Source organism: Candoia aspera, chromosome 1 (genome assembly GCF_035149785.1).
Source record: "Candoia aspera isolate rCanAsp1 chromosome 1, rCanAsp1.hap2, whole genome shotgun sequence".
In the NCBI taxonomy this organism is placed as follows: domain Eukaryota; kingdom Metazoa; phylum Chordata; class Lepidosauria; order Squamata; family Boidae; genus Candoia; species Candoia aspera.
In genome coordinates, this window is record NC_086153.1 from 236,388,740 (window position 1) to 236,402,931 (window position 14,192).

General features: G+C 38.7%; 1 protein-coding gene across 1 annotated transcript in view; it reads left to right on the forward strand.

Annotated features, from left to right (window-relative positions):
* Positions 1–14,192, forward strand: part of SYT12 (synaptotagmin 12) — a 46,692-nt gene that overhangs the window by 12,216 nt on the left and 20,284 nt on the right. Inside the window, exons 2-4 of the mRNA XM_063292919.1 lie at positions 1,863–1,924; positions 2,419–2,612; positions 5,464–5,853. Of these exons, the coding sequence (XP_063148989.1) occupies positions 1,891–1,924; positions 2,419–2,612; positions 5,464–5,853 (618 nt within the window). The 5' untranslated portion in view covers positions 1,863–1,890. The remainder of the gene's footprint in view (positions 1–1,862; positions 1,925–2,418; positions 2,613–5,463; positions 5,854–14,192) is intronic.

Here is a 14,192-nt window from a genome sequence, read left to right on the forward strand (position 1 = left end):
ATAAGGTAGTGATTCTTCACCAGTAAACAAACAACGAGCCTTCGGGAATAAAAATAAAGCAGACCTTCCCCATTGGCAGGTTACTTAAAATGCTTTTGCAAGGTTTCAGCAATTCGTGACCTCTAATCCTGGATTATCTATTTGAGAATCAAATCTTAATGAAATATTGCCACAAAATATGTACCAGTGACTCATGGAATGCCAAAGACAGGACAGAGTCTTACATAAATTATCAGGACAGTAACTGAGATTTTAAACTGGTTTTGTCTATCAGCATTTCAGGACATACTGGTGCTTGGAAGAGTTTTATAATAGGTTTCAAGATTTAATTAATATGATTGCCACAGTTGCCAATGGAAACTGTTCCATATTAGCGTAAGGGAAAGAACCCTGGTGATAAACTCCATCAATTAAAGCAACTTGTACTAGCATTAGGAACTTAAAATAATACACACATTTTTTTCTCTTCCTCAAAGCTTTTCTGTATTTGTATGCTTGCCTTTTTTTTAAAGGATTACAAACCTCCCATTGGGAATCAAACTACACATTTTAAGTATGACATTGAATCTTTCCTCATTCCCCAATGGTTTTCACTGTTTGGTTACAGTCAGCTTGAAGTGTTTAACATAAGGCTGACTGTGTGAAATGAAACCTCTGTAGTCTGAATTCTCAGCAGCAACTGATCCATAATAGTCATGTCTACAGCAGAATTTTAAAATGCTCTCAAGATGCAGTTTAATCAACCTAGCTATTAACCAGTAGGGCTCCCCGTACATGCCTTTTTTCTGGCACAGATTTATAATACCTGCATGGCTGACAAAAATCAATTTTCTTCCAGCTCATATTTGGGAAAGCTGCAGTCTTTGAATTGTTGGCCATCACACATCCATTAAAGGACCAGTAACTTGTCTGGCAACAAGGTAGCAGCCCTCTTAATCATCTCACGTTTCTGTAAACAGTGGGTTGGATTGACTAAGGCTGCAATGCTATACATGTTTATTTGATGATAAGCCCCATCTGTTTCTGATGGACTGAAAGCAAATAATGCTTTGGTTACACTGATTTGAATTGCATTGAAGTTTAATAGATGATAAATCAATTCTATGTTAACTCATGACTAACTTAACCCATTAATTTTAAGAGTTTGAAGAGTAACCAGTCCAGTGTGAATCCAACCCAATCAATCTTAAATAAAATAGAATGAAATACAAGCAATAAATCAACATACGCACAGAGAGAGAGAGAGAACATCCAAACCTGTGCTTTATTATATGATTGTGTTGGAGTTTAGAATCCTAGAACTGGAGAAGTGAGACCATTTGGCCTTATGCTAGCTTAACAATAATGAGGGATCTCGTACTGGTCTAATACTGAATGGTTCTTTCACATAAGGAGTCTTTTTAGTAAGGAAGATATAGAGCCTATATAGAGCCAGTGTAGCACTGTGCTAGTAGCATAATGGGATGAGGAAATGGTAATGTGATTGAATATTACTGTTCACCTTCACATCTTCCTATCGCCTTCATGGGATGATGCATACATTAAAGGTAGGAGCAAAGGCCTTGGTTGACACTGCAGTTGCCAAAGTAGTATTAGAGGATTATGTCTCCCAGGAAAAAAGGCAGTTTAAATTTGCAAAGGGGTGCTTTCACAGTCTCATAAATGTGTGACAGATTGTGGTGGAATGATACTTCTTTTTTGTGATAATGACACTGGAAGAAGTATGGGGTCAACCAGAAAAAAGATCAATGGTCTTAAGTGACCCTACATATAGGGCAAGACTTGTGTGCTTTGTGGACAATCCTGCATGGTTGCAATACAATAATCCCTTTGCCTTGCCTTCTCTTCATATGTTCTTGCAGATAGCTGGTGTAATTTGAGGTAGTCACCATGGATAGTGACATTGCTGACCAGCAACTCAGTGGTGAGTATCTTGAATATTTAACGAACTGGTTCAGACATTATTTTGAAGTGTTAGTTAAGGTGAATTTCCCCTTGCTTGACAGGGTGAGGTGCCTTCTCTCTAACAAGCATTTTTGAAGTCAGCATCCAAAAATGAGGGAGAACCTACTTTATCCCAAGAATAAATTGGGTATTTAAATAGTATGCCATGTGATGGAGTCTTCAACTTCTGCCCATGTTTTTCTAGTTAATCATTTCAGCTCTAAAGGCCATGTTGTCATTCAGTTTTGAAAATAAAAACATATTTGGGCTTTGCCATATATTCAAGCTACTTTACAACAATTTTCAATAAAAAAAAAATCTCCTTACAATTGGGGCATATCAATTTCCCCCTTTTCCCAACAGTATTAATCCCAAAAAAGGCGTATGTGTGCTATTGTCATGAAATATTTCTGTGTGATGGAAAGGGGCTCTGGCGGGTGCATTTTTTCTGATAAGAACTTTGTTTTCTTCCAGTCATGAGAAATCCATCGGGGTGGGAAATAGGTGTTTATATTACTGGTGCTCTTGCTCTTCTGGGAATAGCTGGAGTAAACCTGTGGAAGTTATGGAAATCGGGTGGCTATCCTGCACCTTCTCCCTTTCCAAACTATGACTACAGATACCTAGAACAAAAGTATGGGTCCACATACTCTCAGATCAAGCAAAAGGTAAGGAACAGTTTATTGTGACAACAGTGTTAAGAAGCCCATCTGTTGCCACATTGATCTCTCATCTTTGCATATCATCAAACATCATTTAATAAACATCCCACTCTTAATTTTGCCTTCTATATTGCAAGTCAAGACAGTGGTGATTGTGATAACAAAACTGTATAAATTTTGAAAAAGATGGGTAGGTTTAACAAAAGAAAATTGTGCGATTATTTCAGCTAGGCGTAAAATGCAGTTGTGGGGGGACACAGCGTCTAGCATTGGTACCAAAGGCTGAAATCAGTTGCCATTTGGCACTTCCTTTCCCAGATCTCTCTCATGTGCTTCCTGAATTAATTTGTTTTTCTCCCTTAACTCTCCCCTCCTTTTTTTTTTCCAACACTGTAGCTGTTACATAGTGAATCCTTGATTTTTCCCTGTGAACTACCCTATGTGCGTTGGAAGAATGGTAATATATAAATGCAAGAAATCAATAGAAAAGGTAGAGGCTTTAAAACACAGCTGTTGTCTAAACAGAAAATACAGTCAGAAGAGACTTCCCAGGATTTTAACCTTTTAGCCACGGCCCTCTTCATTTGCTGATTTACTAGTAAAAGTATGCTGAACTGAGGTTTGACAAATAAGTTTGATCAATTCTAACTTGGTTTTCTGGCCATTTAACAATCTCCTTTCCAAATCTGCAAACCCAGCACTATGGAATGTGGGCTTGAATTCAGTGAAACAAGTCAATGACCATGGTCAGATTTCTTTTGGGTGTCTTCTCATAAATGCCTAACAAGTAATACAGCTATGTTACTGCATGGGCCTCCCTGCCCCCCAATTCATAGTTGAGTAATTTTTTTTTATTACAGTGAACCAAAATGCTTTAAAAGAAGCTTTGGAGCTTTTAATTGGGCAGGATGTTAAAAAAACATGGGATGGGGAAGAAACAAGAAAGTCCCAAATTAGACCAAACATTTCAGCCAAGAAGTCAGCAATTCAGAGTCCCATCTTAAAATGAAAGTTGTTGCTGGAAATGGAATCCATTTGTGAAATCCAGTCAAATAACTAAGATCTGAAAGACTATATTAATATTAAATACTAAATATTCCTGTTTGTTTGATCAGTGAAAATAATTTATCCTTCATTTCTTTTGTGACAGATTACACAGTCCTTTGGGAATAGGTTTTTGGGAATGTTACAAAGTACATTTCCTTCCAAAATCCAAGTTTTGGCTTTTTTTTTTTCCATAGTTACTTGGCTCATAAATGGATATAACATATGTTTTTATCTTCATACCCAATCCACAGGCAGGCAGGGAAGACTGATGGGAGAACGATGAGGCAGGAAGCAGAGGTTAAATGCAGTTTTGAAGCTTTCAGTAGGGTTATTAACATTGGCAAACAAAGGAAAACTTAAGGCCGCATATGTTGGATTATTGATCCTCAGTCAGAGCTAATATAGTGCATCACAGATGAGGGTTTAATAAGGTGAAACCATAATTCTAATTTCACATTAACTAGCACAGTCTAGATTGCCTGCCTGTATACGTGTGCACATGTGTGAAGGCAAGAGAGGTATTTTTATTTTGGAATCTGATTTTTAAAGCATTGTGTGGAAGTTGACTGGAGACTTCCTGCTGATGGCAGTGATTTTTGAATCAAATTAACAAGCACTAGAAAGAGTTGTATAGAGTCTAATAGTAAATTGGGCGTTTTGCATGTGGAAGGTCTCAATGTCAGTTCCTGTCATTGTCAGGATAGGTCTGGGAAAACCCTAGTCTAAATCTCTGAAGAGCTGCTGCCATTTAATGTAGACAGAACGGAGCTATTTGCATCCATCTGACTCTCAATAAGGTGTTTTCCTGTTAGTGCACTTTTAATTAGTACAGACTCTACGCAGTTTCAGACAGTTTAAATAACGTTGCATATATGCAGTTTCTGGTACAGATATGTTTTCTGAAGACTCTCACTTGTTTCCTCCTCTAGAATTTAAATTTAGAATCATTTTTGTCAAAACAATGTATAGATCTCTCCATAAATATTGATAGGATTAAATGCAGTCCATAAAGTTTATGTGTACCACAAAGAAATGGAAGGAATAAAACTGACTTCAGAATTGAAAACAGAAAAGAAATGTGTGTGGCCTGAAAATTCAGAGAAAAAAATGTAGACAAAGATGGGGGGGGGAAGCAATTGTGTCTTGCCTACAAAGGCTAATCTTAGTATATTTTTATTATTTAAGATGCCATCAAAATATTTGTTCTTTTTGTCACTCAGAGATCCTGTGAAGCTAGCTTTAGTTTACACTTTCCCCAAAAAGACAAGTCCAACTTTGATTGTGAATACAGTTTTAAAAATAAATTAGATTTAAGAGAATTGCCATGAGTCCTTTGACACTTTCACGGGACCAGAATTATCAATAAAATTGGCCGCACTCCAGTATCAATAGCATAGCTAACTTCTTGCCACTGCTATTTGTGATGATGTTGTAGTAATGCTAGTAGCAGTCCCTAAAATATAGTGATGCTTGAACCTGCACGCAGCTATGTAGTGAACATCTGCAAGACCTGACTTTTAATTCAGCTGTAATTTCCTTCAGTGACTCTTTGCATTGGAAAAATACCTGTTTTTAACTAACGGAATGTTTTCTGGAAGGAGAGGGTGGCAGTGGCAGCTTTCACAGTGTGAAAACTTATTTGCATGATATGTGGTATATTCTTGTCCACTTTGTTCTGAACATTGTCTTTCTGCCAGCCTATAATTATAAATAATTAGAATTGTATGTTCTACATTCAGCAGTGGGCATTCTAAAGTTCAGGTCAGCCATGGCCTCTGACTGGCTTTCTGTTCTTTCTTATTGTTTGCAGAGGAATACAAGCAATTTCCGAAAGGCAGGAGAAAGAATCTCTCCTGTCTGCAAGCAAAGCCTGAAAATGGATGATGCTTTCGAAAATATTAATGAGCTGGGCACCCTGGAGCTGATGAACAAAGACCTTGAGCTGACTCCCTATGGGCCACTGAAAAAATCAGTCTCCACTGACTCTTTAAGTTCTGTCTCCTCCATTGGGAATAACTTTGGCCAAGAGTTCACAGTGGGACAAATTGAAGTTAACATGGAATACAATGTGAATTCCAATACCTTGCATGTCACCTTGCTGCAGGGAAAAGATCTCATGGAGAAGGAAGAAGTCAATTTTGAATCCTGTTTTGTGCGCATCAGTTTACTGCCAGATGAGCAGATTGTTGGCATTTCTAGGGTAAGTTTCTCCAACACTCATACTTGGTGGCTAACAATTCCTCAGATTGCGTTTTGCTAGGCTTTTCAGTCATGCGTACAAGTGTTTAATCTTGAAGATATGGTGTTCTTCAACTAAATATATTTAGTTGTATAAATAGTTCCATCTTAGGATCTGTACAGATTTTGGCCCCCAGTTACAGTTAATTCCAGAATCTAGACAGATCTCTAAAGTTGAATTGATCTGAATTTCTTTAAGACAGAGAAAGGCTCCTTATTATTTGTCTATTGAACACAGCTCCTGCTATTTACATTGCCATTGCCTTCTTATATTTTCGCTCTAATTTCTATTCCTGGTGGTCTTCCATCCAAGTACTAATTAGACATAACCCTGGTGTGGGTACCAAATTATAATTAGCCCTGATCCTGCTTAGCTTCCAGCCCCAGACAAAATTGGCTGCATACTGCACCTGCTGAAACAGTTCCAGAAGTATATCATAAATAAAGTACTAAATCCTTTATACAGGTAGTCCTCACTTATTGATCATTTGTTCAGCGACCGTTCAAAGTTCCAGCTGTGCTGAACGAATAGTAGTTACAGCTGGTCCTCGAAGTCACAGCCATTGCAGCACCCCCATGGTCATATAATAAAAATTCAGGTGCTTGGCAGCCTGCCCACATATAAGATTAGAGGATACACTTCAGCATCCCCCACCTGCCTATCTCCCCCCCATCTCTGCCCACTTGGCCGCCATGCTCGCCGCCGCCCCTGCAAACCCCCACTGATCTTCGCCATCTTCTTCCTCCCACTGCTGATGAGGCACGCCCAGCCTGGCCCTTCACAAGGAAGCTGCTGGCTGTGCAAGGGTTTCCTGAGGCAGCGGAGCGTAGGGCGGCAGGGGTGCAGGTTGGAGTGCAGGGCGGCCACAAGGGCAGAGATGAGGGGGGAGATTTCTTCAATAGAATTATATTTTTTTAAAAAAGAGATGAGGGAGATAGGCGGGTGAGGGGAGTTGAAGCAGAGGTGAGCGCGGCAGGGAAGAAAAAGCGTGAGGTCCTCACCTAATGACCACAACCAGGACTATTGAAACTGCTGTTACTAAGCGGTGCGGTCACACAATGTTTTGCCTAATGACCGCATTGCGTAGCTATGGAAATTCTGGTCCCAGTTAGGTTTGTTAAGCGAGGACTACCTGTAATCCCAAATTTGCTCTCCTGTTTCAGTAGCATCAGCATGTCTTGATTGCTGAGATTAAATCTTATGCTGCTTATCAGTCTGAGACAGTGTCAAAAGTGTTGTAGCCAAAGGCTCAGCATTTGAGTGGTTGTGTAGCCCTTTCTCAATCTGGCTCCCTCCAGCTACATTGGGATTGCAACATAACGAAAGTTAGGCTACCTGGGAATTCCAGGAGTCGCCAGAGGACTTCTGGAGTGGGCCGAGACTTTTTCTGCTATCTTTCCCCGAATGGTGAATTGTAAGAATGATCTCCAAAGGAGTCACTGTGTTTTATTCATGTTCTTACCAGTGCAAGTACAGATGGATCAGGCTTAATTTTAAATCATTTTACTTTGAAGTTACTTTATCAAATAAACTTTTCCTTTTCTTTTAATTACACATTAAAAAAAAAAAAACATTCTTGCAACTGGTATAATGAGCCGTGGTTATTTTGCTATCCCATATTGGAGCTAGTTTTTAACATTAGCTGCCCCATATCCGCTTAAATGGTTGCATGTCATTTATTTATGGTGGCATATAGAATCACAGAATATTAACCAGGATGCCTTAAAGCAGACAGGAAAATGAGGATTAAACATGATCAATGAAGAGTTTCATTCCTAAACAAAACAGATAATGTTAAGTAAATACGGACAATATTTTCTAATAATATCAGCTGATGCAGGTTCATTGAATTCTCAGCTTTTTGCTTGAAAAGAACAAGACTTTCCCAGTTGATTATGAGCTAGGAAAATAGTTGAAGCTGAAAATTATAGCCCTTTTACACACACACATACACACACGCACTTTTTTCTTTTTGTTTCCATATATTCTCATAGTTCAAGAGATTATGAAAACCATATAACATGATACATTTGCTAAATAGGCCTGTGTTGTTAGCTGCTGAGTGTCCCAGAATCATCAAATGATACAGCAGATAATGATGCTTGAAGTTCAGCTGGATAGTTTTTCCCTTATCCAGTTCCTTGGCAGAATCCATCCTACTGGGTATTGGTCCAACCTGTTGGTCCCAATTACATTCAGGTACTAGGGGTACATTGGATTCAAGCAATCCCTGAAACCAGAGGCAAAGAGGAGTAATTTGGGGATATCTGGTAGGAAGTGGAATCTTCCCAGTCTGACTTTCATTTGGATCTAGATCTCCACGAAGTTCTGATTCCACTTGGAGCTCTGCTGCTTTAGGGCACAATGATAGCTCTGTGAAGGAAAATGCTTTTCTTGGCTAGTAAGGAATATAGTAAAGGGGAATGGTCTTCTCCAAGTGGCTTGTATTATTCTGCAAGTTACTCCAGCCCTTTTAATCTATTCTGCCATGCCTAGCATTGATTGTCCTTTTCATGTTAATACTGTAACCATTTACTTCACAGTTACTTAGATCCTAAAATCCTATGGTGCCTAGAGAAGCCTGCAGTGTTATCCAGAATGATTCCAGAATTCCCTGCAGGGATTCGATATCTGGGGAGTCCTCCATTAGAAGCTGTGATTGCCAGGAATCAGCATACTGTTGAAGCAACTGAAAATTATAGCCCTTTCTACATTTCTTGTGGTCTACCTACCATTTCATCATCTCATCATTCTCTGCAACCAGCATCTGTTTTGAACTGAAAGTAGTAGTGATTAGATTTCAGTGATCCTTCAAATGGCCCTTCAAAGGGGAGTGCATCTAATAATCAGCTGAGCAGAGCCAGCCCACTTCTCAGTATTTTAAAGATGGGACAAGATTGCTTTTAATAGGAATTTGGCCAAAGGCTTCTTCGTGTTTTCAGTCAGCAAATTCGTGGTAGAAATTTTTCCTATTTTAGGCTGGCTGTTAGCAATTTTAGCTTGCTGCATTAAGCAGTTTTTTGGCCTGATATATCTCATTTAACTTAGTGCTCCACTTAATAAGAATGTTTTATTCTGTTTTCTTCTACAGTCTTTTCTAATCCAGATTATAAAGAACCATTGCTTTAAAAGCCCTAAACTGATGTTGATTAAATTTGGCAAGCTCCATTCCATTCTATTTTGCCTGTCAATTTTGTCAGAATCTGCTCAGAAGCAAACAAAAAATAAAGCCTTTTGTGTTTAGGTAATAAGTTGATAAAGCTGTTTTTTAGTAATAATGCTCCAGATGCAAACACAATCAGGTTGGACAGTCTGCAGTTTGGCCAAGAATAAATCAGACCTTTGTAACCTTCTAGATCAGAATTCTGTGGTCTTTTTGCATCCCTACTTTAAAATTCGTGTTAAAGCTGAATTATTGTAACCATTTCCAGACAGGTCTGGTGAGGCAAAAAGAACAGTGTTGTGTCTTACAAAGTGGATGCTAGTTCTTAAAACATAGACTAAGCAGGGTTTTCTCAAATATAGATGTCAAGAAACTCAGATTGACAGTAGAAATGCATTTCTCTACTTTCCTTTTCCTGGGTATTGGGCTACATGAACATTTTTCCAAGTAATTATGCATGGAGGGGGCTATGATATCCAGAGGTTCATTTTTAAAAAACTCTAATGTTCTCTAGCACTCAGGTGTCCTTTGGACCAGCATTGTAGGAGCCCTACAGTCAGTCTTTCCACCTTCTGATCCTTGGTTACAGGACTCATTTCACTTCATTTAATTTCATTTACCATGGTTTACAGCTGGCTGAAAGTTCATCCCCACTATTTGGTGCAGCTCATTGATTAACTACAGGATTGGCTTTTTCTGGCTACCACTACATTGTTGCTAACAAACCTAAAAGAAACCATGGCTTCTTTGTTTCTCTTCATTCTTCCAGTGAGTAGAAGTCACTGGTGGAGTATGTGCAAAACTTTAAACAAGCTATTATCAGGAAGGAACCAGATGGGGGGTTTAGATTAATTTATGACAACCAATAAACCCTGGTGAATGTGTTAAGTGAATACACCAAGTGACACATAATCAGTTAATCACTTACAATAAGTGTCTTTCTATTTCTTATCATGTTAAGCTGAGTAAACATGTGAAGCAGGTTCACATATGTACAGCCACTGTAGTTCAGAAGTACTAGCTTATGGCTTAGCACAGTGGTGTTCATTTTTTTCTGGGTCAGAAACTACACTTGGACTTTGTGTACCTGGAGCTACAAGATGGACATGCCTGTCTCGTAAAAATAATGTTAGATTTCATCATAATAGGCAGATTTAATTGCACCCATTAAAGTTAGAAAACAGATAGGTGGAATCCTAAACAACATTTGGAGATGAAACATGGGCTTTTTGTATGTTCTATTTCTTCTACCCCTACCCTAATTGATCCTTCAGGAAAGGATTCTCTTGTTCTTATGAGCAGAATGATAATGATATGTATTGATCGTGAATCTAAGCCTTCTCTTTGTCCTCAGCTGAATAATGAGATCCATTTAAACAAACATCTTTGCAGTGGGTATTTTCTCATGCTCCCTCACTTTGTCTGTTTTAAGTAGGCTGCCTTGCAATCACTACATGCCTGCTTCACTAGCAGTACAAGTGACTGATTCAGGGCACTGTGAAAAAAACGTTTTTAGGACATCCGTCTTCAACTTTCTGAGGTTTAGGACCTATTTTTCACTCCAACTTTACCCTAGGCCAGGTATTCTTCATCTGGAGTGCTCAGGACATACATGTGCATTTGGCCTGAATGCCTGCTACAAAGCTATTTGTTTTCAAGGCTTGGACTTAATATTGCAGGGTCCAGGGTGATGTGGAAGCCAGCACTCACACCATGTGACAGCTTTACTGTGTGACAGCTTCGTTGTGGCATACCTTCATGCTCAACATTATCAAAGTGCTGTTGGCATGGCAGGTATACAGAGCGCACTGGAGAGTGTACATTTGGGAACCAACTTCTTAAATAATTTATGTAGTTAGATTGCCACTGTTGAGAGGCCATTTATGTCCAAATGGATTATAGTAGAGAGTCCCAAAGTTAAAGACCAATGCTCCAATGTAAGAAAAAGCAAAAAGGGTTGAACCAGCTCTCATAGTATAATTCTGCTTTGAAACAGTGTTGATCTGCAGCACGTGACATCTGGTGGAGCCACCATATTGTGAAAATGTTCTCTTTTTCATATCATTTCTGCAATGGGTCTGCTATTAAAGACATAATAATACAGGCTACTTTGTTGTTCTGATCATTTCACAACTTTACCATTTTCATGGAGATTATTTCCCAAAAAAATCAATTCATCTTTTTGTTCCATATTTAGAATAATGTAAGAACATAAGAATAGCAGTGCTGGATCAGTTGAATGCCATCATAGTCCAGAACATGGCCAAGGAGATGCCTCTGGGCCAGCAGGAGAGGGGGACTTGCCCCTTTCTTGCCATTGCTCCCTTGCAGTTGGTATTTGGGAGTATGCTCTCCTCAAGCCCAAAGGTAATATGGAATCTCCAAAAGTTAGAATCCTCAGTAGACCTGCCCTTTATGAATTTATCCAATCCTCTTTTAAATAATTTAAGTTAATGGCCCTTGCTGTGCCTTTCAGTAATTAATTTCATAGGTTGATTATACAGTACGGGAAGTACTTTGTTCTAAATCTCCTTTCAAACAGTTTCATTTGATGACCTCTGATCCTAGTGCTTTAAGAGAGGAAGAAAAACTTTTTCCTGTTCACTTTCTCCATGCCATGCATAGTTTTCATCATCTTATGCATCAGTAGCCTTTTTCTAACTCTATTGTCTCCTACTTGGTTGATTATCGAAGGTATCAACTATATATTTTATTTTGTGGAATTATACAATATGATCTCCCCATTAATTTCTAATATCAGATCTTAATATTTATTCTTTCCCAATTGTTACTTATTATTAAGATGTCATGCCTTTTTATTGTAGCATGCTTTGAACCTCTAATATCTCCTCATTTTTATCTACTGAATGGGCATACATCTGGATAACGTTAATATTGACAGGGTGTGCTAACTGTAATAGGATTTGATCCAATTCTAGCAAAAACTTTAAGAATAAACTCTGGATTTTCTTACCCACCATTCTTGCTACTCCATTATTGTTTGTATTTTTATTATTTCCATGGTAATATATTCTGATTTTATCATGTTAATCTGCCCAGATACAGTCCAATGCATTTCTTATTCTTAGTATGTAAATTTCTCCAACTCTTGAGCAGCATTCACAAGTTTTCCCACTTTGTATAACTTCGTAATGTTCCAGTTTACAATTTTCAGGACTGACCCAGAGATTCTTTGCATCCTCTGACCATCTCAGATATGCCAGGGACTGACAGCCCCTGAACACTGGTTCTTGAACCACTGATAGTTTTCCTGTTAAAATATAATACAATGATTTTCCATTCCCTTCTGCATTGCTGCTACATTACCATGTGAATGTATTTTATCTCCAACATCTGTGCATGCATGCAAACATACATACATATATTTATTTTTATCCCACCTTTATTTTTAGTTAACACAAGGCAGTGTATGTACCTACTGCTCCCATTTCCTATTTTCCCCACAACAACTATCCCAACAGGTGGGTTGGGATAGTGAGAGTGACTGGCCCAAGGTCACCCAGCTGGCTTTCATGTCTAAGGAAGGACTGGAACTCACAACCTCCTGGTTTCGAGCCTAGCACCTTAACCGCTATACCAAACATTGTATATGCCACTACATCTACTCCAGACTTCCCCTTGTAGTTGCTACTGGTAGAGCAACTGCCCTCTACCAGAGGTATGCTTATCTATTGGCAGCATTACTTGGCAGGTCATAGTGCTGTTCTTGGAGACGGAGAGAGAGATTTACTGTTAGTATATCCAGCTAGTGTCCAGAGCCCCTTATTTAACAAAATTTGTATCTCTGCTATTATATCTAATGGTCATAATATCATCCATAACCTGCTGGATGGTCCCAGGCAAAACCACTAAAAGTTGCAATGAGTTTTTGTATTACTTCAAACCTCCCAGTAATTTTGCACTTTTAAGTTGTCAGGGGTGCAAAGCAGTTTGTTTTAAGATATTTGAAATTTTTTTTTACTGAAATAGTGCTCTAAGTGACTTTTATAGACTGCTAACAGCAGAATGAGATACTTTCTAATAATGTACACTGGTGATTTACCTGGGCTTGTAGGGTTTATTTACTGTTAGTTGCTTCCTCTATGGTAAATCTGTGATGTTTTCCATTTCTTTGCCGTGTATGGCTGGCTAACAGTTTTACTGATCATTTGCAAAATCCATGCTCTGTAGGTCCCTGGTGTGGTGCCAGCTGCAGTTCTGTTTCTCTCTCTGGTAGTTCATTGCTGTCTTTACTTCTGCCCTATTCCCCTGTTGAAAATCATAGTTACCTCCCGCTGCAAGCAGACAAGAGGATTACAGGCAGAGCAATTTGTGTAAATGTTGTTTTTGGACAAGAGCTTGGCAGAAGTGGGGAGCATTTTGGAGCCTGGATGCAAAAAGCATAAGGACTTTAGAAATTTATTTTATTCTTTCACATTTGTTAATTTGGTTTTAAAATCTGGATTTTCCTGCATCTAAACTTAAACAGAACCACAGGAAGAAAGTTCCTGCTATGCGCAGGTGAACAATATACTGTGTTGCAAAATGCTATTTCCCATTTGCTTAGTTGCAGGCAGTGAGCCATGATCTTTTGTTTTTTATTTGGCCATTGCAGCAAACAAACGGATTTAGCTCCAGATGAATGGGCAAGCAACTGAAAACAACTCTTTGAATTGGAGAAAAAAATGAGGCTTACTAGGGAGTGGGAGTCATTGAACACAGTAAGACATATTTTCAACTAAACAGGCATAGAAAGTTGCTGATGCCAGATCAATGAGCAAGAAGCCTGGCGTTCCTGGAAGCCACCTGAAAAAGTCTCTTTTTGCCATAGAAACTTGCTGTTCTCAAAACAAATCTCATTTTCTGAATTGCACAAAAGGACATGTCACGTTCAGTTGCACAAATGGACATAAAATCTTGTTAAAAGTATTCAGTGGAAGAATGCCCTGTAGGGGAATAAAAGAGACTTACAATCTCTGAAGACAAACTCATTTCAATCATTAGCTCTGAGTAGCAGATGCTTTGCTTTGATGAGATTTACAAAGTCAGATAACATTTTGTTCCAAGGTTTGGAAAATGTGGCTATTAACTATACCAGCTATGTTGGACCTCCAGAGTCAGAAGCTCTGGCTCTTTA